This window comes from Hydra vulgaris, chromosome 01 (assembly GCF_038396675.1).
Source record: "Hydra vulgaris chromosome 01, alternate assembly HydraT2T_AEP".
NCBI lineage: Eukaryota > Metazoa > Cnidaria > Hydrozoa > Anthoathecata > Hydridae > Hydra > Hydra vulgaris.
In genome coordinates this window covers 30,064,907-30,092,880 of record NC_088920.1, presented here as the reverse complement: position 1 = coordinate 30,092,880, position 27,974 = coordinate 30,064,907, and the positions used below count along the sequence as shown (strand labels likewise).

General features: G+C 27.0%; 1 protein-coding gene across 5 annotated transcripts; it reads left to right on the top strand.

The window, feature by feature from the left end:
* The first annotated feature begins 357 nt into the window (after window positions 1-357).
* On the top strand, window positions 358-26,634 carry LOC100211997 (uncharacterized). Of its 5 annotated transcripts, none has more exons than XM_065787887.1 (7): window positions 358-472; window positions 5,087-5,302; window positions 16,565-16,650; window positions 19,545-19,650; window positions 21,968-22,698; window positions 24,421-24,499; window positions 24,604-26,634. In XM_065787887.1, exons 1-7 carry the CDS (start codon window positions 445-447, stop codon window positions 24,801-24,803), a joined length of 1,446 nt encoding a protein of 481 aa, XP_065643959.1. In that variant the 5' UTR covers window positions 358-444; the 3' UTR covers window positions 24,804-26,634. The 5 variants fall into 5 exon arrangements, 2 of the variants coding, with proteins under 2 accessions (XP_065643959.1, XP_065643958.1); XR_010635801.1 differs by lacking the exon at window positions 358-472 and adding an exon at window positions 4,513-4,596 and having other exon boundaries at window positions 21,968-22,675; window positions 24,604-24,833; XR_010635800.1 differs by lacking the exon at window positions 358-472 and adding an exon at window positions 4,513-4,596 and having other exon boundaries at window positions 21,968-22,675; window positions 24,397-24,499; window positions 24,604-24,833.
* Window positions 26,635-27,974: the final 1,340 nt, after the last annotated feature.

Sequence of the window (27,974 nt, the reverse complement as noted above, 5' to 3'; positions counted from 1 at the left end):
TATACCTTTATTATATATAGACCAGAAGTTTTTCGTTTGCCGTTTTCACTTTTAATCTTAGTCAGAATAAAAGCTTTAAATGAAGAAATCTCGCTCAATAAATGAGAGTTAAGATCAGTTGGGTATCGGGCAACAAGTTTTTGGCCATAAGCCCCTTAAAATTCGCGACTTCCCGGCACGTGACCAGTATAACCGTAGCTAATACTCCCTACTTTTTACAGCTACTCATTTTTATTAAAAGTTATTTGAGAGTAAAAAATTCTCATAAAACGATATAAAAGTGCCATATCCCAAACTTTGTATGAGCCAGGTTGGCCCTAAAAAATACTCTATTTTTATTTTAGTTTTTTACGGCGTGGTGTTTTTCTTAATTGGTGCGGTTTAAAAAAAATCAAAACAAAAGGTTTTGTGTGTCATTAAAAATTTTATGTCTAATAAAAAAATATGTTCTTTGTGCTTCAGTTATTAATTGGTGAGAAATTCTAATTTAGTTAGTATTAAGTTTAACATACTTCTGATAATTTTACCATTGTTTACAAGTTAACTGTTCCATACAAAAAAATATGTTAAAATAATAAAAAAAGAAAACATACACTTGTTAAAAAAATACAAAATATAGTTAAAAGTTTCGTAATTTTTCTATATAAAAAGGGGCATGTGTTTCAGGTACCTCACTTTAGTAAGTCCGTAAATTCATGTTTTACGCAAAAAATTTAAGAAAAACATACTCAAAACCTGAACCCAAAATAAAGTTTATTTTATTGAAAACCATACCCAAACCAAATCCTAAGCCGAACCCTGAGCCTAACCTTAAGGGTCATGGTTTGGGTTTGGTTAGGGTTGACTTTCAATAATATTTTTTTTGTATAAGACTATTTTATGGACTTACTAAAGGAGGGGGGGGGGAGCCTAAAATACATGTCCACCCAGAACATTTGCAGTGAGAATTAGATGTATATTAGCATAAAATAAATTATTATTTTTTGGTCATATTGACTTTTGAATAACTTTTAAACCATTAATACTTTTGGCTTCAAATATTCAACATAGAATCAATAACCTTAAAATAAAATTTAATTCTATATTTGTTTTTTAAAATCTGTTTACAATGTCAAAAATAATATTTTTTGACATTGACTGATAGGTTTTTACTTGTTCAAGACTGATAGGTTTTTACTTGTTCAACTGGTTTTGAGGGGAAAAATTTAAGATTATACTAATTCCATGCAAATGACTACAAAAAGATAGTGGAAAAAATCTAATAATTTTTTTCCACATATTTGCATATCTCTTAATGCATATTTGCATAAAGAGATAGCAAAAAAAAAAATCTTAACTGGTCCTTAAAATAATTTGCAAATCAAGTTTTTATAATTTAGTAAAATGCTACAAAAGAGCTGCACCAACCAATATTGGGACATATTAAGTTTCTTTTGAACTATTTCACATTACATTTTATATTTAAATGGATTTACATAGACCATTAGTAAATAAAAGCTCTACAACTTGGTTCAAAACTAATTTAGATTTGAGCACTCCTTGAATCATTTAATGCAGGGTTTAATAGAATAATATGTATTCTCTACATTCAATTGGCGCAGAAACGAGGTAACTCCAGAGTCACTTTTTATATTGGATAAATGTTGTGTTTTTGTCGCATCAAGCAGCAGTTGTTTTTATTTGTCATGTTTTCAAGTTTTTTTGTGTAAATTATATTTCTGTCAAGATTACCACCTTAGTCAAAAGTATTTGTGAAAGTAAATAAAAATAATGTTTCTAGGAAACGCAAACAAATCCTAAAGTTTGGAAAAAAAAAGTACTACATAGAGGTTTAAGATTAGTAAGCAGGAGAAAAAAACTGGGGACCCATCAGATATACTTTATATATATATATATATATATATATATATATATATATATATATATATATATATATATATATATATATATATATATATATATATATATGTATATATATATATATATATATATATATATATATATATATATATATATATATATATATATATATATATATATATGTTACTTTTATAAATACACACACAAACAAACAATATATTACAACATATATACAGTTACGAACTTAATTTTAGACTCAGACTTCAATTTTTAACAAAAAACTTAATTCCATAACCATATATTTAAAAATTTTAATGAAAGTAATGATTTATTACAGCCTGCTAATACTTGCATGAATGTCCTTTTGATTTTAGTACTTCTTTAATGCGCTGCGGCATTGAATCCACCAAATTTTTGCAGAGTCAGCTAAAAATGAGCACCAGATAACTTTAATTTTTTCAATTAAATCTGGGGTGGAGAAAGGCTTTTCTTCGGCAACTCGGCATTTAATTAAAACCCATAGGTTTTCGATCGGGTTTAGATCTGGCGAATTTAAAATAAACGAGTTTTTAGTTTGCGTTGAGACGTGGCAGGGGGCTGAGTCCTGCTGGAACACGGTGCAATTGTGAATCGCCATGAATCGTTCCAAACTGTCATTCAAAATATTAATGTATGCTGTTGAATTTAAAGTTTCTCCTTGATTTATAAATCGAATGGAACCACGGCCATGTGCTGAGAAGCACCCCCACACCGTCACATGAGCAGGGTGCTTAACAGTTGGAACTGTAAACCTTGGGTCAGTTGCTGATGAATGTTTAAGACGTCGAACCCATTGTTTATAGCTTGCCATCAAATGAAAATTACTCTCGTCACTAAACATGACTTTTGCCCAATCTTCTGATGTCCAATGAGAGTACTTCTTACAAAACAGTATTCTCTTCTTCCATTGGATATCAGAAAGAAAAGGCTTCTTTAAAGGCCTTAACGCCCGCATAGAAAATCTGTTGCATAAAATACGTCGAATATGACGTATTTTATGCAACAGTGAATGAGTGGAAACATTCAAATTTAAATTCCTTTTGATAGCTGAAGATGTAATAGTTGGTGTTTTCATTACTTCACGTTGAATTAAACGTTCTTTCTGCGCTGAAATAAGCCTTGGCCTACCAGGATGATGTTTAGGTTTGATTGAACCAGAAGAACTAAACTGCCTTTCAACACGCGATGCTGAAGATTGTGATATTCCCAACTTGGATGCAATGTCCCTTGTGTTATAATTTTCCTCAAATAATAAAATAACTTGAGATCTTATCGATTTATTTAATGTTTTCTTCTTCCCCATTATGGTGTTTTAAAATGACTGAAATAAAACAAGTTAAAAAATTTGCCAGCTACACATATTCCCAACTTCTTAATAAATACTTGACAACAATAATCGTTTCCTTATATATACATAATTAACACATCTCATATAAATATATATATGAGATGTGTCATTGCTTTAAATCAGTTTTCTAGTTTTATTGCTAAGATTTGGTCTCATAAAATTAATACATTACTGAAGAGTCCTAAGGGGTGAAACAATATTGTCTAATGTTGTTATATATATATACATACATACATATATATATATATATATATATATATATATATATATATATATATATATATATATATATATATATATATATATATATATATATATATATATATATATGTATATATAGATCTATAGTTTGTTGGCTTAGGGAAGAGCGGAAGGAAAAAAGTGATTCTTACGCCAACACATACGTCACTTTTAATTACTTTTGACTTTCGTCCAACATTTTCGTGTTGGACGAAAGTCAAAACCATTAATTTAATTACAAATTAATTGTTATACAAAAAAACCACAAAAACGCAAATTTAATTGACCAGAATGTTTTTAAAAACATTCTGAATGTTTTTAAAACATTCTGAATGTTTTTAACAATAAAAACAATGTTTTTATTTTTATTTTTTTTAATAAAATGTTTTTATTTTTATTTTTTTTAATAAAATGTTTTTATTATTTTTATTTTATTTTAAATCATGCGCGGAGTGTTGCTACATCGACTATCTTATAGCCTGTCTCGCAAGGGAGTGCTGCTACATCGACTGACAAATAGCCTGACTCGCAAGGGAGTGCTGCTACATCGACTGACAAATAGCCTGACTCGCAAGGGAGTGCTGCTACATCGACTGACAAATAGCCTGACCCGCAAGGGAGTACTGCTACATCGACTGAGGGTTTGGTTGGGGCAGGCAGTCTATCATTATTAAAAAAAAAAAATTCCGGTCTTGCATTTTAATTTTTACTTTTTGTCAACAAAATATGGAAAAAACTTTCGGACAACATCTAAGGGTTCTATATATATATAAATATATATATATATATATATATATATATATATATATATATATATATATATATATATATATATATATATATATATATATATATATATATATATATGTATATATATATATATATATATATATATATATATATATATATATATATATATATATATATATATATATATACTTTAAAAAGATTTTAAGTAGGCCTCTTTTATAAAACTTTAACAGTATTTTATATATCATCTTTTTGGTGATATATAAAAATAAGATGTTTTTATTAGATGACAAGTTTGAATGAAAAAGTTGAAAGATGTAAGCCTTTGTCTGGTGACAATCCAAAATGTTCATGTTCTTGTGAGTATGCAATAAAATTTGAAAAAGAGTTGAATGTATTATAAAATACAAGAACATATTTCTGCTCCAAGAGACAAGCATGGCAAACACAGAAACTGCCAGACATTGTATACCACACAAATGTAGAAAATAGTGTATATACTACTATTTCCTTAGTAGTATAGATACCATTATTTGTTTTTGTGGAGTGGGTTTGCTTGTCAAAATATGTTTTTAGAGTTACAGGGGTTTAGAGAGAGAGAGAGAGAGAGAGAGAGAGAGAGAGAGAGAGAGAGAGAGAGAGAGAGAGAGAGAGAGAGAGAGAGAGAGAGAGAGAGAGAGAGAGAGGGGTAGAAGAGAATGGAATGGAAACCTTCACCTAATACAAAATTAAAATCATATGCAATTTCTTTAACTATATAAGTTTTTCTATTTATCATTTTATTTTTTTATCGTACCCTTTTATTCTATATTCTAATTTCTATTGTATATATATAAATTTATCTTCCAGTATACGTCGTAACAGATGAATCAGCTGAAGATGTATGTAAAAAAATCACAACTTTTAATGCAGTATGTCAGCAAAATGAAACAACAATAATATTGTCTGCAAATCCATGTTTAACTTTAGAGCATTTTACTCCTATAACTATTTCAATATACAATCAAGAAAATCAAATGTTCTTATTTTCAAAAGTCGAGAAAAATAAAGAATATTATTCATTAGGTATATATTTTTATTTATAAGGTATTTCAGTGCATAATATTTGTATAATTTTTACGTTATGTAAATTAAAAGTTTTTCTTATTTTGATAATGTTGGTAAGTCATTATGTTATTTTTTATTAATAAATATTAATATTAAATAAACCATTAAATAACTCAATTATTAATATTAAATTAACCATTAAATAAACTCAAAAATGTATTAGCAATTAGGGATATTACTATGTTGCAAGTTCAAGCTCAACAGATTTCATCTGCAACTTTTAGAGCTTTTAACTTGCAGATGCTTATTTTTTTTTTGAACTAATATTCTATGATTTGTCATCTATGAGCAAAATTTAATTTAAAGCCATAAGTTACAGTTTTAGTAAGTTAAATAAATTTTTATAAATTATTTTTGTTATTATCATCAAAATAATATAAATAGTTATATTATCTAAAATGATTAAAAAACAACAACAAAATAGTTATGACTCTCTAGTAACTCTCTAGTAACTGACAAGATTTTCTTTACATTACTGTCTTTTCTAAATCAGTTTTGTTTTATTTTTATCAAGGAAATCATCTCTGTGTTTCTTAGACATTTGTGTCAATTTAATTTTTTCAAAAATGGATTTTATATAACAAATGCATATTAAGATCATATAAAAAAAGAATTTTATTATGTATTATTTTTGTTGCTTGCTTTTCACATATTATAGTGTTTGTAATATTTCCAACCCAAAACCAAGTGAGTTTTCAAATTCTTTATGATGGTTAAGACATTAAGATAAAAGGCTTGTTGTTCTCTAAAATGTTTGTAATCTATGTATATGATGTTTTCTAATCTCATGTAAAATGTTTATCATTTTAAATAAAAATCTCTTTCATCAATTCTAGATTGTATATATTTTTTTCTTTTTTTTTAAATCAATTTTAAAGCAAATTCTCCTTCTTTTTTTTCTTCTCATTCATCAATTTTTTAAATCAATTTTAGCACAAGTTTTCTTTTTTTTTTTCTTCTTAAGAATTCCTCTTGTTTTAGATTTAATTAAATTTTTTCTATTTAATTTCTTATATTTTATATAATTTCTGATTTATGTTATATAACATACACAAAATATTAAAAACTATATAGTTTTTGATATTTTATCTAGTTCTTCTTATATATTATACTAGTTTCTGAAATTTCATATTTGGAACTTTTAAATTATTTTTACCCTAAAATCTAAACCAAAGGGTATTTATATTATAATTTGGGTTTTCTCTTTAATAGTTTTAATAGCTTTTATTTCCCTTCTATAGTCTATAAATTTTATAAACTATAGAAGAGAAGTTTTTAATTTAAAATTTTTTTCATTTTATAGAGCTACATTAAGCAGTTCAGTTTTTGATGCAACTGGAGACTTTCAACTAAATGAAAATTGTATTTGCAAAATATTTTATTGTAGATTTATATATTATATTTTATTGTAGATTTATATATTATATCTACAAATAAAAAGTAGGCAGTTATTTTAATGACTACAATAATTTACTCCTAATCATTGCAAACCTGACAAAGTAAAAATACAAAAATAAAAATACATAAAGTAAAAAAACATGCAACACATCTTCCAAAAATATAAAGTTATGTTTTGTTTCTTACCAACCTGGCTAATTTGTTTATTGTTTAAACTCTTGCTTAACCCTTTTACTCCCTGAAACCCCAACAGAAGGTCATAACTAACCTTGCAATTTTCCCTGTGATCCACTGTGCAGGTCACGACTACATCTGCGATTTAAACACGGTTTTATAATGTATTCTGTAATGTTATTTACAGATATGGAAAATAGAACAATTATTACATCATAGACTGAAAACCATTTGTCAAAATTTATCTTAGTTCAAAAGATATAGCATATTTAAAAATGGCTAGTTTTAAAAAAAGTTATTCAAATATGGAAGAAATTTTAAAAATAATTATGTTTAATAGCAGTGATGATATGGACCTTGGTGAGTTATCAGCTGATGAAAGCGAACCTGAAACAGATTGGGAATATGAAGAAGATATAGAATTTGTTGTTGCTCCTAATTTACATTTACATGATGATTTTCAGAGCAAAAACTGTCTTTCCTTACCAGACTTTTATCAAATAACACATGTTTATAAAATGGATATTGATAAAGAGGAGGAAGAAGAAATTGAAGAAAATAGTATTAAGGAAATAGATTCTAAAAAGAACAACGAGATCCTATTTCCTGATCAATTATTTGGTTTCCCCAGAAAAAAATGATGTTTAAAAAAAAGTGTCAATAGTAAAAATCAAATATTTCAAAAGATTGATTACACAATGTACAACCATTAATAGAACTTATTAAAGGCCGATGTAAAAATGTATTCTACCCCCGATAAAATCTTAGTGTTGACAAATCACTTATATGCTTTAAGGGGCGGGTGCATTTTAAGCAATATATTCGTACAAAATTAGCATAAATTTTTATGAAGTGACATTAAGTGGAATGGCACTAGATTTTTTGGTATATTGAGTTAAAGGTATGTTTTATGAAGATGGAAATGAAGATATGCCCAGCACTGAGTGAATACCAACGCACTGATGAAATCTTTTTTAAACAAAGGACATATACTGTTTACAGATAACTACTACACATTATATTATTGCATATAAATATAAAGCTCTTGAAAATAAGTCAGGAAATAAGCAGAAGGTTGTATATATGTTGTCAACTTGCTATTCAGTAAAAATGATTGACACTGGTATAACCTATGTAAATGACTCTGCAATATACAAACCATCAGTAGTATGATCGTATAGTAGTCACATAGGAGGGGGGGTTGACAGAGTTGATCAACGGTTACTTAGTTTACGCACATTGGGTAAAACTTATAGGTGGTACAAAAAGTTAGCAGAATGATTTCACAGGTGATACTAATTGCACATAAAGTTTTCCAACATAAAACACAAAATCTAGATTGACCTAGATTTCTTACATGACACTATTTTATCTTTAGTACTAATCAATCCAACTATACCAAATAATCAAATACTAGATGATACAATGTCATGTTTTACTGGCAAACACTTCCCTTCACTAAAAGTAGCTTCGTCAGATGCAACAGATAAAAGACCAACTAAAAGATGTAGAGTGTGCTATGCAAAAGGAAAACTATCACCTTAATGTCAACCACTGAAAACTACATATGCTTTTTGATTTTGCCCATTTAAATCAGGGCTTCACCCAGATATTTGTTTCAAAGCTTACCATGCTAAACTTAATTATTTATTGTAGTTTGTTTTGTTCATCTTAAAATTATTTTTTTGTTTCATGCTGCAAATATAATAAAAAAATTTATCTCAAAAATAACAAATTTTTAAAAAATCTCATATTTTTTAAAAATTTGTTATTTTTTAAATAAATTTTCTCGTTTTTCTAGAGTTTTTATGATAAGCCTTTTATTTTTTCGCTAAAAACTAGTTAAGTGATTGCTAAACTATTTTTAAACAAGGTTTAATTGTTTATAACATAATATTTTGATTTACTTTTGAATTTTTCTCAAAAAAGCAAAATTTTGATTTATGTCAAAGGCTGTTTTTTAAGTAATGTGATGTCTTACAAGTGTGATAAATAATTTTTTTTAATTATTTTGTTCAATGAATATGTTAGTAAAAAAATTTTGACTCTAGGAATATAGCAGAAAATATCCCGGAAGTGAAAGGGTTAAATATCTTGTTCCTTTTTCATTATTAGTTATTAATTTTTTTATATTATTTATATTTTTAAAGTGCAAAAGAAAAAACAAATATAACATTACAATTTTAGTTTAAGTAACAACTAAAATCTTTTGAATAAAGGAAGTAAAAACATGTCTCTAAAATGGTTCCCATACATTTTATATTAGATTAGAAAACATCACTGCAACATCATAAGTTTATCAGTTACAAATTAAATTTAAATGATAAAATTAAGAAAAAAATTTTTATTCAAAAAATAAAAAAATAATGATAAAATTTCACAGTAAAAAGAAAATAAAAAAAAAAAAGAAAACAAAAAAAGGAAAAAAAAAAAGAATATAAATAAATTTTGTAAATGTTATTTAATTACATAAGCATTTTTTATAATAAATTATTTAAATAAATTTAAAAAAATTTTTTCATTTACAAGCGACAACTTTAAACAATGTCACTTTAATAAACCTCATATAATAATCATTAAAGCTAATATTTAAAAAAAAAAAATTCTTGTTCCTTATTTGTATTGATGTCAAATATTAACTTAAACATTGTTAAATATTAAACCTTAATAAACATTAACCTTATTATTATACTATCTATATTTAAATTAAGTTCTCGCTAATAAATTAAATCTATAGCATCAAATAAATAGTAGGAATAATATATAGTAATATATAATATATAGTAAACATATAGTAGCAAGAACATTAATCACAAAAAGCTATTATTACCACTAAATTTGTTTTATATCTTTTATATATTTTCATGGTCTTTGAAGTAACTTTTTATCCATAGAACCTTACTTTTTGCAAAATTCAACAAATTTACTTTAGGCCTTGGCCAGAGTAAGTATGTTCGAGAGCAGAGAATCACTCTCCTAAAATGAACATGGCGAGCCATGCAAGCTGCCCTTCTAAGCAGTTTTTTAGTTTTTGCCCAAGCTATCTGTTTTTTCATTTAAAAAATTGCTTATTAAATACAAAATTTGACTTTATACTCGTTATAAACATATGCTTGTTACGTTCATGTTAAAAGAATATATACATAACAAGCGTTGTTTATCATTAAAAATTTCTTTAGAATTTCTTTGGGTTTTCATACTAGCTATTTATTTATAAACAACAAATATAAGTTATAAAAGTTTTTACTGATTATGAATAATTTTTTACTGTAATAGAATATAGGAAGTTTAAGAATTATTACAAATTAAGTGTTTGTAAAATTAAAAAAATTTTGAGCAAAAGATTTATTTATATTTTTTATTTTGCTCAAATTGAGACAAATTTTAATAATTCATTTTTAATAATATACAATTTATATAATTTATTACATAATGTAAAAATTATTATGCAATAGTTTAGTATGTAATAATTTTATATTATAAATATGAGTTTGAAAAAAAGCAGTTACAACATTAAAAAAAAATGTTTAACTTTTTCAAATGTATTTTTAAAAAGTTTAATATTATAAACTGTATTTTAAATAACAGCCTCAATAGGTAGACATTGTTTTAGTGGATTTGCAATGGACCTATTTATACATATTTTAGTGGTGCATTGGAGTTTTGCTCATCCGTTAATTAGTAAATTATAAATGGCAAACAGATAACTTTCCAAAATGGTAATAGGGGCTAGTCATCCGCTAGCCACTTTTGGCAGCTACCACAAATAGTCCACTAAGTAACCGATGAGCAAAACTACAGTAGTCCAGGCCTGGCCAGGAAGGCATGTAATTTCAAGCATTTTTATGGTCATGTAAATAATATTTTGTTTTGACAATATATTATTTACATGACGAGTAGCCCATGCACATTTATCTATACTAACGTTTTTATATTAGCAATACGCTTTTAAATAAAGTAACTGATGATTTTAATTAAAGTATCAATGAACGTTCTATAAATTTTTATTTATAAGTTATGTAAGATTTAATGATTTTTTTTAAATGATACTTTAATAATGGTAATATAAATATTATTTAATAAATTATTTATTTATGCAACTCATTGGTCACATACAGGTGACTAACAATTTGGTCAACGCCATCTCCCAGATGGTGTCAGATGTATGTTCTCGTGTGCAAAAGATCTCATTGCTTGCACTCAACACAAAAATATAAACACAACTGTTTGTATAACAATTAATAATTATATAAATATTACTAAAAATTAATAATCAAAAACTATTATTATATAAATACAAAATTTTAGTAATATTAATTAAATTTTCAATTACTATTTTTTATTTTTTTGTTTTGAAATAGAATTTGGGTTCTTATATCTTTTGAATCTTTTTCAACACTTTTTTTTTAACTTTTTTGATACTTTTTTACATCTAATATTAAACTTTTTTAAACATTTAACCAGGGATTTTTTTTTTTTGGATATTTATGGATATTTTGGATATTATGCGATAGTGGTGTAGTGGTAAAGCGCTCGCTTCAGAAGCGAGAGGTTCCCAGTTCGATCCCCACCACGTCCCTGGTAGTACCGCGTTCAACTTGTTTCTCCGCGCAGCGGCCTTGTTCGTCGAGGTTCGTGTTTTGGAGTTATAGAGTTGAGAGAGGGTTATAACCACTATTGAGTAGCCTCCTTATCTTCATGGCTTTGAGGAGGTGAATAACAAAAAAAAAAAAAAAAAAAAATTTCTGGAATTCCGGATATTTTTTTCAACTTTAAGTTTTTCCGGATATCCAAAACATTTTCCATACATAAAAGTTTAGGTATATGATTTTGTGATATATTTATTTTTTAAGTTTTTTCACTCATTACTCATAGAAAAATTATGAAAAGTTTGAAAAAAAAGATTAAAAACAACTTAGGTAAGAGCAAAATTAAAAGGAAAGTAAAGAAAAGCATATTCTGGATTTTTTCCAGATATTTGATCCAAACAATTTTCTGAATTTTTAAAATATGACCTTGATGATTCTATGCATTAAACATTAAAATCGTGTATATGATCTGACCTTTTTTTTTAAAAAAAAAAAAGTTGAAAAAAAAAAAAATTTATTTTAAAAATGAAATTAAAAAAATTTATTTTAAAACTGCAAGTATTTAAAAATAAATTTAGATTTAAAAAAGTTATTAGAGTCATTACAAAGAGATTCTAAGCATGTAAAAAAACATCCTGAAACCTCATGACAAAAACCATATTTTTTTTTTTTTTAATTTCTTATTTTCTCAGACTTTTAGTATTTTGACTGACTTGCAACACCTAATAGTTAGTTTTAACATTGAATTTTTATTTTTTTTAGTAGCTATTGATCATACCCAAATAAAAAGAATAACTTTTAAAGTTAAATTAAGTGACTTTTATTATATTAACAAGTTCCTTCGATTTAATTGATCTTTATAATAAACATAGTTTAATTCAGTCAAAATCAATTAAGTCTTGATGTTAATGTCAATGAAAGTCAATGAAATCTTCAACTATATGGTACTTATCATACGGAAAAATCATTATGTCATCGAAAAAGTCTCAAATATTTCAAAGTTGGTATTATTTGAATGCTAAGTCAAACACATCTTTATTTTTACAGCAAAGTTTAACAACCATATCCAAAGTTACCTAAGAATTTGGTCGATTGGTTTTGGCCTAGTTTACTTAGAAGCTAATTATGTGGAGCAGTCCAATCTAAACCTAGTTGTTCAAAATCAGCAAGTTTTTTATAAATACAAGCTTTATCCATGGAAATCAAAGTATGTGACTTGAAATGTTAGAATATGTAGTTAAAAAATTTGAGCAACAGGCGAGGTGGTAATTGGTTATAACTGGTATTGCTGAAAATCAATATTAGGCTGTTGGTTAACAAGAAGCCTCGTTTATTTTGCCATAAAGAACATCAAAAGGAGGCAGTACTGATAAAGAGAAAGAAAAAAGAAAAGAAGAGTGATTGGAGTTAAGCTAGGTATTGCATAAATCAGAATAATTAAGCTAGGTATTGCATAAATCAGAATAATTAAGCTAGGTATTGCAAAAATAATAAGTCAGAAGATTCAAACATAATTTTGCAACAGGTAAGTTGTCAAATTTGTATGCCTATACCAAGCATTAATACGTTTAGTCTTCTGATATTTTTTTATTTTTAAACCAATAAAATAAACTTTTTTTTTGAGACTAAGTTTTTTTAAGTACTTGGAAGTGAACAAGATTTATTATGCTTTCCAAGTTTTGTCATTAATTTGTGTCTTATTTTAATGATAATGATTTGAAATTCCATTGACTAAAACTCATTCTTGTTTGACTAGTCATTCAGCCAAGTCTCATTTGTTTACTGTATCTGTCCCTGTATGCTCTAAAACCTTTTATTCATCTAGTTTTTTTCCCTTCAAACCTTTGCAACTCTCTCCTATCTACATATTTTCCTGACTCATACAACTTACAACTTTTTAAGTCTTCTGTTAATCGTTTCATTACTCTATATCTCTATTCTTTTTTTTCCTAGTAACTCCCAATTAATAGTGGTTACTTGCAGCCTTGTTGGGAGTGAATTAGTATTAAAAAAATAATAATAAATGACAATATAAAAAAAGCAACAATTGAGTAACATTAAAAGTGTATATGTGTGTGCCCTCAGAAATAGAGTCGGCATTATCTACCTAACTGCCTACCTAACCTAAAAATGTTTGAATTCAGTAAAAAATTGCTGACCTCATTTCTATGTTGTATGGTAATCCCTTTTTTTTGCTGACCTGACGCTGACCTCTAACAGTTTAATGCGCATTTTTCCAAATATATATTTACATATATATATATATATATATTTACATATAAATATATATTTACGTATATATATTTACATATATATATATATGTATATATATATATATATATATATATATATATATATATATATATATATATATATATATATATATATATAGTTCTATAGTTTGTTGGCTTTAGGAAGAGCGGAAGGAAAAAAGTGATTCTTACGCCAACACATACGTCACTTTTAATTACTTTTGACTTTCGTCCAACATTTCCGTGTTGGACGAAAGTAAAAACCATTAATTTAATTACAAATTAATCGTTTTTTAAAAAAACCACAAAAACGCTAATTTAATTGACCAGAATGTTTTTAAAAACATTCTGAATGTTTTTATAACATTTTGAATGTTTTTAACAATATAACAATGTTTTTATTTTTATTTTTTTTAATAAAATGTTTTTATTTTTATTTTTTTTACTGTAAATCATGCGCGGAGTGTTGCTACATCGACTATCTTATAGCCTGACTCGCAAGGGAGTGCTGCTACATCGACTGACAAATAGCCTGACTCGCAAGGGAGTGCTGCTACATCGACTGACAAATAGCCTGACTCGCAAGGGAGTGCTGCTACATCGACTGACAAATAGCCTGACTCGCAAGGGAGTGCTGCTACATCGACTGACAAATAGCCTGACCCGCAAGGGAGTGCTGCTACATCGACTGAGGGTTTGGTTGGGGCAGGCAGTCTATCATTATTAAAAAAAAAAAATTCCGGTCTTGCATTTTAATTTTTACTTTTTGTCAACAAAATATCGAAAAAACTTTCGGACAACATCTAAGGGTTCTATATATATATATATATATATATATATATATGTCTGTATATATATATATATATATATATATATATATATACATATATATATATATATATATATATATATATATATATATATATATATATATATATATATATATATATATATATGTATATATATGTATATATATATATATATATGTATGTATATATGTATATATATATATATATATATATATATATACATATATATGTAGGGTTAGGACTATTGTAATTGTAATAAAAGCAATAACAGTAACAATTATTGTTATTGTTTTAACTTAATTTAGAAATAATAACAATACTTGTGATTTACAACTACTGTAATTCTGTAATACAATAACAATAAATATTGTATTACAATTCATCTTTATAAAACAATAACAATATCTGAAAAAAATATGTATTGTAATGACCCACTACAATAACAATAAATATTGTATTGTAATAAAAAAAATTATTTTAGTGTTTAAATTTAATGTTTTAATAGTCCAGTTGCCAACTATATACCCTTGTACCCTTGAAATAGGGTACAATAGGGTACTATTATTAATGATTGATTCTATTTTACTGAAACATAATGAGAGGGGAAGGTGTGCCAGAAGGGTAAATTGGGCAACTTTAAATATTGAAAATCAAATTTAACGGGATCAAAAAAAAGAAACCACCATTTTTCTGAAAATGAAAGGGATTCGGCAGACCTAAGACAGCGATTCAACATAATATACATCCTGAGAAAGGTAAAATAAATGATAAAATGAAGTTAATAGTTTTCTTTAAGTTTAAAAATTTGAGAATATTTTACAATAATAAACTACAGAATGTTCATCAAATTAATATCAAGATAGGTGATGCAAAATCTAAATATGTAAAAATAAAATTTGCATTATATTGCAAATCCGTAAATAAAAATTAGCAAAAATAATAGTAAGTTCGTCAGAGATGAATATAAATACGTTAAAATACGTTAGCTTTTCTAATCTAATGTAAAGTAATACACTACAATAGTTATTGTAATTGTTTTCATCAAAACAATACAATAGCTATTGTAATTTTATTTCATTGAAATAATACAATACAATAGTTCTCGAATTTTATTGTATTGCTAAAAAAAAAAACAATACAATACTTATTGTAATTGTTTTTCATCGCAGCAATACAATACCATAATAAAATTTTTTTATTGTTTCTGTAATATTACATTACAATATTATTGTATTGTAATGTGTAATTGTATTTAATTTTTACAATTACAATTACAATAGTCCTAACCCTATATATATGTATATATATACATATACATGTATATATGTATATATACACATATATATATGTGTATATATACATTTATATATATATATATATATATATATATATATATATATATATATATATATATTTATATATATATATATATGCATATACATATACATAAATATATATGCATATATATATACATACATATATATATATATATTATATATATATATATATATATATATATATATATATATATATATATATATATATATATATATATATATATATATATATATATATATTATATATATATATATATATCTGAACAGGGGCTGTTTTAGGAAAATATTTTGGTAGCAGTAACCTCCATGCCGATGCCTGTCATAAGGATGCATTGATAAATAAAGGCATTTTTCTGTGAAAAAAACGATATTTGCCAATTAAAAAAAAAGTTCTCAAAATCTGAATTTTTGAAAAGAGTCCTCAATTTCTGAATTCTGAATCAACACTGTCGAAAAGGGTCTAGAATAACCCCTGCTGAAGGTTGTATATATATTTTTTCATAGCCTAATGCTAACATTTAAAAAAGTGTTTCTATAGATGTTTCAGTATGTGTTATTCATATGAAATGTTGTTAGTGTGTCAGAAAATGTTTTACACAAATCTTAAAAACTTCACATGATTTAACATAAAACTTTTTTTATTTTCTAATGTTTTCTCTAGGCAATATAACAGTTGCACTTGAATGGGATTGGAATGTTAACACAATCAACATTAATGTTATGCACAAACTTCATTTAATGGCAAAAGTAAGATAATAGTCATATAAAAATGTTCATTTTTTAATTGTTTTTTGTTTAGAATTTTTATCATTAGGTCTATCGTTTTATTATTTTATCATTTAAAGACTTCATAATTTTCATAAATTTCTCAAATTTTTGTATTCATAAATACTACAAATATTTTATTTTAAAGATTTTTAATAAAAAAAGTTTTTATATAATGTAGTTTAACTCATAGTCAACATGCGTTTTTCTGTTTAAAACTATTTAAAATTTGAACACATGTTTAAGTTATCTTGAAATACATGTTTAAGTTATTTTAAAACACATATTTAATTTATTTTAAAACTAATGTTTTAGTTATCTTAAAGCACATGTTTAAGTTATCTTAAAACACATGTTTAAGTTACCTTAAAACAGATGTTTAAGTTATCTTAAAATACATGTTTAAGTTATCTTAAATCACAATCACATGTTTAAATTATCTTAAATATCTGATTTAAGATGTTTAAGTTACTGAATCTTGATACTTAAGATACTAAATCTTTTTTCCTGCCTGCTGGAGAATGGCATCTGTCCTCTGAAGAAAAACTCTGAAGAACATTTAACCTCTTTGGTGATTTTGATTTTAACTATTGTTCCATATTCTCTCTATTATTAGCATTTTTGAGAGTTTAATCAACAAATTGCTATCTTGAGTCTAACAACACTCTGGCAATCAATACAGTTTTTTATCTTCGTGTCCTACAGCTGACTTGCTAATTGCTGTGACTGCAAGATTCTATCGTGCAATAGATGGAGGTATATTGCACAATAGAATCTTTTATTATCTCAAAAACTTTCCATATCTGGGAAAGTTTTTGAGATAATAAAATTGTTTCTTTCTAATTGCTTTATTAAAGTAATGCTCTAAGGCCAACACTCTTCTTTATTTCCAGTAACTTCTGGGGTACTTCAAGGTTCTATTGTTGGTCCTGTATTGTTTCTTATCTATCTTAATGATCTCTTTGACAATCTTACATCTAAAGTGGCTCCATTTGTTGACGACTCAACTTTATTTTCTTGATTTGACAAAAATTCTTTTCTTTTCAATGGCTTAGAACAGCTATCGCAACATTGTTGACATTCCTATATTAATGAATGGCAACCCTCTCACTGAGTCCTCTTCTTGTATTATCTTCACTACTGATCTCTTGTGTATATATATACAATCATTGCTAAGCTTGCATATATATACAATTATTGCTACAAAAATTGGTTGCTACAAGAAAAGGTTGCTTATTTTTACTGTGGTAACTATATCTTATTCCATATTCCATTCTCTACCACTACAAATCTCTTATTCGTCCCTGCATGGAACGTTGTTGTCATATTTGAGTCTGCTCTTCTAATGATGCTCTTTTTCTTCTAGACAAGGTTCAAAAAATAATTGTAAATAATGGACCTGCTTTATCTTCCAATCTTAAGCTTCTATCGCATTTTCATAAAATTTCATTGTAAACATTGGACTAGTTTTGTCTGCAAAGCTTAAGCCTCTTACCCACCATTGTTGCATCTCTTTCTCTTTTCTACAAATGCTATCATGGTCACTGGTATAAGAAGCTATCGTATTTATCTTTATTGTATCAACCAATTAAAGATGATATCTGTATCTGTCCCTTCTTGCTCCTAAAATTTTTAATCATCTAGTTTTTTCTTCTGAAACTTCAATGCTTTGGAACTTTCTCACTTCTTTATTTTTGCCTGAAACATACAACTTTCAAGTCTCCTGTCAACTGTTTTCCTGCTCTTTAACTATTTTCTTTGTTTTCTAGTAACTCCAAACTTAATAGTGGTTGTTTGCAGCTTTGTTGGGAGTGAATCTGATTTAAAAAAAAAAATGAAAGAAACATTCACAAAAAAGTCAAGATTGTTTTTGAACTGATTTAGAATCATTGGAAGGTATTTGCAAAAGGAATGTATGAAATGCTAGATGTATTGTACTAGAATACAAAAGTATCAGATGTGTTCTACCGGTTTTGTATATGTATGTATATATATATTCTTTTTTGTTTTGTTTGGGTAGGGTGTCAGTTCTTAGCAGAGTTTTAGAAAAAAAATATTTGATTCCTCTCTACATTTAGGTAGGTGAGAGTTCTTGGGTATTTACTTTGTGTTAGCATATCTACTATTTGTCTTTGAAATTTCACAAACTTATTTCAGATTTTATTGGAATGCAAACAACAAAATGCCATCATTAGGTCGTTTTGTCAAAAAATAGAGTTACCCAATATGCATATTAAAGTATTATTGATACCTTTATATGCATATTGGGTAATGTTGATGTAAAATTTTGTGTGTGTATGTTTAGTGAAATTAGAAATTTGCTTCAAGAAAAACGATTAAAAATGTTGTCTATTAGATGCATTTAACATATCTTTAAAATAGTCATCTGTGTAAAACATCTTAGACTAAAATAAAAAAAAATACACTTAATAATGATATATTGTTAATAATAATAACAAATAGAATGTTATTAATAAGATAATTTTATTTGAATTCATTTTAATTTTTTTTCTTCTCTTAACTTTATTATCTATGGTTTAACACTTGTGTGATCTAGACAGGCTTCTATAATACCATTTATTTATGATAAGTATGACATTATAGAAATGTTCTTTACAGCTCAATGCCCTTCTTTGTGTTTTGCAGATCAGTGTGTGTTTTTATTGTGATATAACTACTGGGAAGGTTATCAACCCAGGTTTACATGCTCCTTAAACTTAAATTGGGGGTTTATATCTTTTTATTTTTCTAGTTAGGTTGCCTTTACCACATCTGAGGACCCCCAATAAAAATATAAATGTTTAAAGTATTTAAAGTACATTGTTTATAGCTTTATATTCCTTTATATATTTAATCTATTTTATTCATGTTTACAGCTTTATTATGTTATAAAGAAATATGGACAGATTATATCAGAGAAGATATATGAGGTTGATTTTCCTTTTTTCAATTACCAGTGCACCTTTGATCTCCATACTCATGGTAAATGTTTTTGTTATAAGATGTAGTAAAAATACTGAAGTATTGCAAACTGTTGTGATAGTTATTTATTACTTGTATTATAGTTACTTATTACTTGTATCTAAAGTTACTTATTACTTGTATCTAAAGTCACTTATTACTTGTATCTAAAGTTACTTATTACTTGTATCTAAAGTAACTTATTACTTGTATCTAAAATTGCATTTTAGCATAGTATATTTTGTATATTTTAAAATCGTTAAAAAAAGTTTTTTAATTTGATTTATAATATAACTTATTATTATTTTACATTATTTTATTATTTGAAATAAAATAACGTTTTTTAAAAAAATATTGTAAAGTATCAAATGGACTCCAGGGTTAAGAGTCAAAGATTGCATGCTTTACTTTTTTTTCCAACAGAGTTTAGATGTTTCTAAACATTTTTGAAACTTCAAGACTCCACAGTTTATATAACAATAATAATTTCTTCTTTGAAGAAATCTTGAACAGGTTTAGCACAATGAAAAGAAGAAAGATCAGTCCAAAAGACATATGGATTGCAGCAATGACATTCCTTTCTAAACAACATCAATCTTTTTTCAATGCAATCTTCTATCATTTCTTCGGATTAGATATTTTGATATACCTTTACAAGAAAAAGCCACCCAAACTAAATGTTTTTGTCCGCGCTTAGATTTTTTTTAAATATTAGAAGACTAGAACATTAGAAGGTCAAAGAACTCTCAAATAGTAATTCAATCATGTTTTCCAAAATTTTGATAAATTTCTTCACATTTAGTCTTTGTTGTTGGTTTTTGGTTATCAGTTCAACCTGGAATCTTTATTTTCTTTCTTATTTCAATATTTGATTTTCTTTTAATGATTTTATGAGTATATGAAGCTGAAATTCTGTATTTACTAGCTGCTTTACGAAAGAATACTACATCATGCTGATTAAACATTAGTTTTGAGATGCCAATTTTTTTATGAGGCATTTTTATGGTTTTTTTTGCCTGATTCATGGCTTTTAAAATAGCCAGATTCTTTATTTGAATGTTGAATTATACTGTATATAGTTGATTTTGCAATTTTCTTCTACATTTTTTACCTTAATGTTTATTTTCAAAAAAAGAACTTAAACACATGCTCACCAACACTTGTTCACATGCTCCTGGTCACATGCTTTGCTTTCATTTTCTAAAATAAAATAAAAAAATGATCTTAATCTAAACACATCAATTAAAGCATTTTATTAGTATATAGTATGATTAAATTTTAGTAAATAAAGTATGTTCTATAGTGATTGAAACTTTATCCAGATTGTTTTGTGTTTCCATTATGGAAAATTTTTGCAAACAATTTTTTATCTGTGATTCTGATACACTCGGTAGTTCACTTACTTTTCTTCTGGTAGGACCAGCCAGTACGAAACACTAGAGTTAGTTCTTGAACTCTTGTACTTGTATCAAACAATGAGCATTATGAGGCAACTAGTGTTTCAACTAGGCTATTAATTTATATGTATTTTATCAATATATATGCAGTATATTTTTCATTCATCCAGTTGCATTTCTGAACTGTTGTTTCTGAACAATTATAGTAGCGGTGTAGTAGTAGAGCTCTTGCCTCATAAGCAGAGGTTCTGAATTTATTACCCACCACATCCCTGGTAGTTCTGCACTTAACTTGTTCGTCAGCACAATGACCTTGTTCCTTAAGGTTTGTGTTCGGAGTTATAGAGTTGAGAGAAGGTTGTAACCATAATTATAGTAGCCTTTAGTGGCTTAATTTTACTCCTTGACTTTAGTGGCTTACTTGGCCTTGAGGAGGTGAATTAACATTATATATCTTAAATAATGCCTAAATTAATCTTAATACCTAAGTATATATACTCTGCTACTGGTAAAATATAATTCAGTACAACCTGCCACATGTCCTGCTGTCACATAGGACATTGGAGTTTATGGTTCTTTGTTGATTAGATAGTGTTTTTAATAAAAGTAATTCTGTGGTAGTTCCATCAGCAACTGGTAATATCAGAGTATTAACAGGGCCTTACTGCTGATAGATAGTGCTTCTATTCGTCCTTTTTATTGTATGCATTGTCAGACCGTATAAGGAACTCTTTGCTATTAATCTAAGTTAATCAGCAGTAGTGAAGGAACTATATAATTTTTTGGTTGCCAAGTACTTCTCTGTTTGAGTTGAGTTGTCTCTAATAATAAATAAGTACCAGAAAATATTAAACAAAATTTCTTTATAACCAAATTATAATTTTTGAACATGTAAAAAGAAGATTTTATGTTTCTAATATACAAACAACATTTATTTTTAGAATTATTACCACCAACCATTTGCAACAAAACACTTAAATTCGGCCAGTATGCATATGCATGTTTGATATCAAAAGAATTGGTTTCTTATGAATACCAACCAAAGAATGGTCTCTACTTAATTATGTTTGACTCTTGCACAGTACCTTACTCTGTTACAATTCTAGTAATTTATCAAAAGACAAAAGAATTGTTTACGAAGATTTTTACTCAAGATAAAACCGATGCTCCATTTAGTCCGTCTCTTGAAGGGTGTGGTCTGCAATTTAAAATGTATGATAGTTATATGGATTTTTACACCACTACTTTAAACTTTGTTTGTACAAATGGTACTGAAATAACTCTAATTGAATGTGGTTTTCAAACAGAACTTTCTCTGAATTGCCCTTTAACGAGTTGTACCAATCAAGGTTATACAAATATATGTCAAGACAAATGGATATTTGGAGAGAATCAGCAGGTATCAGCCTTTATGAATGTCACTATTGATATGTGTTATGATCTTCCTCAAGTTACTCTAAATATGGATGTTGTTAGTTCTAAAATGTATAACTATCCATTTTCTCAAGTTCTTTACGCAAACCTGGATGAATATGAAAGAAATCATTCTCCTCCTTTCTATCTTGGCCTCCCGATAGATAAAAAATTATCAACAAACGATGGTTACTTAAGTTTAGATGGAGGAAACATAAGTTTGCATTTTCGAGAAAGTACAAATTCAATATTTGTTTTCGTATGTATTTTTCAAATATTAGTTTTGCTTTTATTAGTTAATAACTTATAATTAGTATTTTTATAATTGTTTTTAACAATTCGGTTGATTGACAGTTTTAATAATTGTTATAGTTTGATTGGCAGATCATGATAATATTATTTTTTGATTGATAGAGCTTATAATTCATAATTATTGGTTGAGAAAAGACCGAGTAACACATAAGTAATGAGAAAAAAGATTCTCTTTAAGAATGTAACAAACTCAACATGAACTTGAACAGACTAATTTATAATAATATATGATTAGTTTGAAAACACACGAGTTGAAGACTTACGAGTGTAAACACAAATTAAAAGAGATTGTTATTCAAGAGGTTTTTAATTATATAACAGGTTTTTTAAAACATGTAAGGTGGATCATTTAAAAAAATTCGCTTCCAACACAACAGGTTCCGAGTAACCGCTATTTAAGTTGGAAATTATTAGAAAGTTAAGAAGAGAGTTTAAGAAAAAGAAGACAAAAGACTTAAAAAACTGATTCGAATAACAAAGTTGTTCGAGTTAACAAACTTGAAGGCAGGAAAGAATTTTGAAGCATTGATGTTAGTTGTAAAAAACTAAACGAATAAAAGTTTTTTGAGCATGAATGAAAAATTACAGTAAAAGAATGTGGCTCGGTAAAATTATGAGTCAGTATTGGATTTTGGTTTGTGGAACAGATGAAAACTTGCTTAAGTAGCATAATAGAGTTTTAGAAAAGAGAGTGAGATGACGCAAAAGCTAAGACTAAAACAGTTAAAGTAGGTTTAAAAGGGGATTACCCTGCCTAAATATGACAACAGTTGGTTTATAGAGGTAGAGAATGGATAGAAAATAAGAAAATGGCGAGGAGATTTTAACAGATGTTAGCATTTTAATGATTCTTTTTTCTACGTAAGGTCAGTAGTGAAAGGTAATTTACTAAAACGTAAAATAGAGGACTGGTCATGAATGGTTGCCATTCATCAATAAAAGTTTATCTACATATAGTATAGGTGATTTAAAAAAAAAATCGGTTTTGGTGACAGTTAATAATCCTATACATTAGTATAGGATTATCACCTATCACTGCTAGTCCCAAACTGTCACAATATCATATTCAAGATCAGTTACCTGTTTTAAGCGATCAAAAAGTAAATACTTCTTGTCATTAAAGAAGTATAAAGTTGTGTTATCAGTAAATAGAGATAAGTTTGTCAGTAAAATTATTGATATAGATGAGAAACATCACAGGGTCAAGAATTGAACCTTGTTTTATCTCAGGCAAACGGCGTAGAGTGTTGATGTAGGGATGACTTTAATACTGTAATTAGATATAAGATGTGCTTACGAAGAAGACAAGCAGGTTTTATTGAATACTTCGATAATGTTTTTTTATGAAATCAGTTCTTGATTTGTTATCTAATTGAGCAACTCGGATTCTTGATAAAAGTGTTTTATTAATAGTTGCATACTTGTTTTTTAAAATTGTTATTTTTTATTTGTGGTTTTATACTTTAAGTTTTAAACGTTATAGTTAATACTTATTGCTTATTACTTTTTTTTTGTTTATTTAACAGTTAATATTATTAATTTTGTTAAATTGATTTAGAAACTTTTTGCATAAATCTCAATAAATTTTTTTCATATTCTCTTAGAAAAATTAAAAATAAACAAATTGGTAGTTCTCATTAATTAGGTATAGGATCATTCAAATTTTCAGATATTGCGTCATTTCCCAAGACCTTATGACGGAATTCCTCTGCTTCGTACAGAGTTTGAATTAAACAGAACTAAAAGTTGTAGGTTTTTATTATGATAGAAATAATGATTCGTTTTTTGTTGTTAATAATATAAAATGCAGAGCAAAATTTTTAAGACAACTCCATTTTTAAATTCTTTTCAGGTTTGTGTAAAACGTCAAAAATTAAAAACAGTGGTTCGATGGAAGTTGCACTTGCTGTCCTGGTTGTCATCACGTTTTTATTAGTTTTTTTTGCTTTAATTGCTTATTGGAGAAAGCGTAGTCGGCGTAAAAAGTTAGGGCTACCTCATTTAATAATAACAGAAGAAACGCCGGAAGAAATGGATGATCAAAGCATGTAGTAATTTTTTTTTATTGATTTGATTTGATTACGCGTGTCTTTGTACATATAAACGTGTGTGTATATGTGTGTGAGTATGTGTGTGTGTGGGAGGGGGGGGGGGAGCTTACTACGAATTTTTATATACGATGGGGGGTTGTTTTTTTTAAGAAAACAAAATAAATATTCTACTTGGTTGTCATAATAACATTTGCTTTATACGTTTAAACTTGCGTGAAATTAATCATTAATCACAGATTAATCTATTTCATTATAGTTATTATTGAATATTTATAATATTCAAATGGATTATTTGAAGGTACAAAAGAGTTTACAAGCGATTTACTTTGTATACGTGTAGCTTGTTGGTAAATTACATTCTTTCCCTTTTCAACAATTTCAACGTAAATGGTTTAAATTGTTAATTGTCTTTTTTATGTTAGAATTTGCGTACATAACGTCAGTTGTGCACCGTTGTAACCTCTCTGTGATATGCTATAATGGGTGAGAAAAGCGGTACAAATTTATAATATCAATTATAAGTCCAGGTTTCGTTTTTTAAGAGCTCCTTAAGAAAAAAAACGTTTCTTCCTTGTGCGTCCATTCATTGCAAAACTCTGATCTGAACTTTTCGATATCAAAGTATATTTTTGAAATAATCTCCAATACTCTGCTCATTTGCTGTGTTTTTTTCTGACCATTTTTTTTCTATATCCCCATTAAATTTGTTTTATTTGATATTCAGCGAAGCTCTGCAACATCCTTCAGTAATCGCTTTCTTTTCGTAATAAAAAATTATACTTTGGTATACCTCCAAAATATTGATAATGATTAGAATTGTTTTGGGTGATTCTTTTAAATTGTAGCTGGTAATATCTTTTTTAAAGATTGCATGTTTGTAACATGCAAACTTTAAAAAGATATTACCGGTACCATTGTAAGACTGGCTTCTACATTAGTAACTTTAACTTCACTTTTCCTATAGAGTTTTAACAAACTTTTGCCAATATATACTTTTACCAATATATACTTTTACCAGTTATTTTATCAGGATTCAGTAAGTTATGAAATGCTCTAATGTATGTATATCGAGACCTGAGAATAACTCAATCATGTATACACAAATTTTTTTCATGTTAAGTGTTGATCTAGTCTTATTTTTAGAAGACATGTTTTGGAATTTTAGAAGTCCGGCTATATACAATTGTAAACTAATCCTTAAATAACTGTATGATCTATTTCGCATCTGGTAAATCGTTTATTTATTTATACAATGCTGCGATGAGAATGCAATTCTCAAAAAGTCTGGTTTCTATCAAAACTAGTATCATAACCGATATCGATTTTCTGTTGAAATAATTGTCTAAACCATTTTTAAATTTAGTTAAAATTGGCTCGGTCTACAACTTTAAATATATATATTAACTCCGAGTCTACAAAATATAATTGCTTTCAATGTGGCACGAAGTATTTGAAAGTGACGTATAGTCATGTTATTCTTAGGTCTCATATACACACAATAATATCGTTATTTACGTGTGCGTGTGTATATATGTATTAATAACGTTTGTATTTTAATAACGAAAAATTAATAAGAAATTATTTATATTTAAATATTTTTAACGCAAAAATTTTAAGTTTTTTTAAGCTGACTTTATTTTCAGAAGGATTTATTACTCAATACATATAAGTATACTGCATTTTTTTATATATTTGGTATTTTCAGCATATTTTTATATCTTATTTTTTTAAAAAATTTTTAGTATTTTTTGATTGCAGTTTTTATATACGATAAAAAACTTGTTATAAGAAATAAAAGTTTTTTAAGAATGATTTTTGCGTTAATATTAAAAGATCTTTTTTTTTGTTCATCTATATTATATTGTTTTTTTTTTAAACCTTAGTTTAACGGAAAAAGAGTTTATTTGGTTGTGATTCCATATGTATATATATTTATTTATGTATTATATTCATCAACTGTGCGTAAACACGCATTTCCCTTTGCGAAAACCAACATATAAAAAAGAATTCTTATATAAAAAAAACAACTAAAGTCTCTTGATACAATACATTTATTTATGCAATTCATCTTTTACGAGTCACCTTAATATTTTCAGTTATTTACTAGCTGTTATATTTTGACACTAATTGATCATTTATTGCAATAATTTCACTACTAAGCTCCTAAAGCAAATTATTTTCTATTTACTAACCTTGTAAATCACTTCTCCTCTTGGCTATATAAATCACTTTACCTTACGAACTATAACGATCAGGGCTCTTTATTCTTCGTGTGCTTCTTTATAATACGAGCATCTTGTTGCAATTTATGAGCATTATCTGGATACATATTTAAAGCAGCACCAGGTCTTGCAGATCTTAAAGCAAGCATGTGTCGGCACATTTTGACCACTTCTTACCGTGCTTCCAAGATAATCTTGATAAAAGTTCGAGTATTAAATTGGCTAATCGATGGTTCCTCCCATCCTTTATTACTAAGTTTAAATTTTGTAATTATTATATTACTAAGTTTAAATTTTGTGACCATTCTTAGACCATTGAACTGTTTTACGTTTACGCAATTGCTATATCAACTATTTAGAATTGTTAAATAATAAAAAATTTGGTAAGAAAGTGATTTACCTTAATATAACGATTTACCACACTACGCTGCAGACGCATCGACCAGTAATCTATGTTAATTTTTTGACGAAAAACTTCCAGCATACTGGTATGTTAGAGGTCTTGAGTAAATCAATGCTTTCACTCCAGAAACATTGATCAACTTTTATAATTAGCTTTTTGACTTGTACTGAAGTATTGGCATTATTTCAAAAAGTTTTCTATTGGCATATTTCTTCTTTATAACGCGTTACCCAAATCCAAAACATTTGGTAACATTGCCAATGCCTTATTGATTCCACGCATTTCCTTTTTTTAGCAGTATTTTTTTGTTTTCTAGTTTTTCCTCAGGAGTATAATAGTTTTAATACTCCCTAAAGTTTGTGTTTTGTGGCATACAGTTGCTTATAAAACAATATAACCAAGAGAGAAATTAACTTTTTCAAGTTAAGTCTAACCTGAAAATTTCTTAGTTTGCAATAGCAGAACTCCATCTTTTAGAAGCAACATCGTCGAATTTTTCTTACTCTTCCTTGCTTCTACATTGTTATTGATGTGTATCCATAGCTTT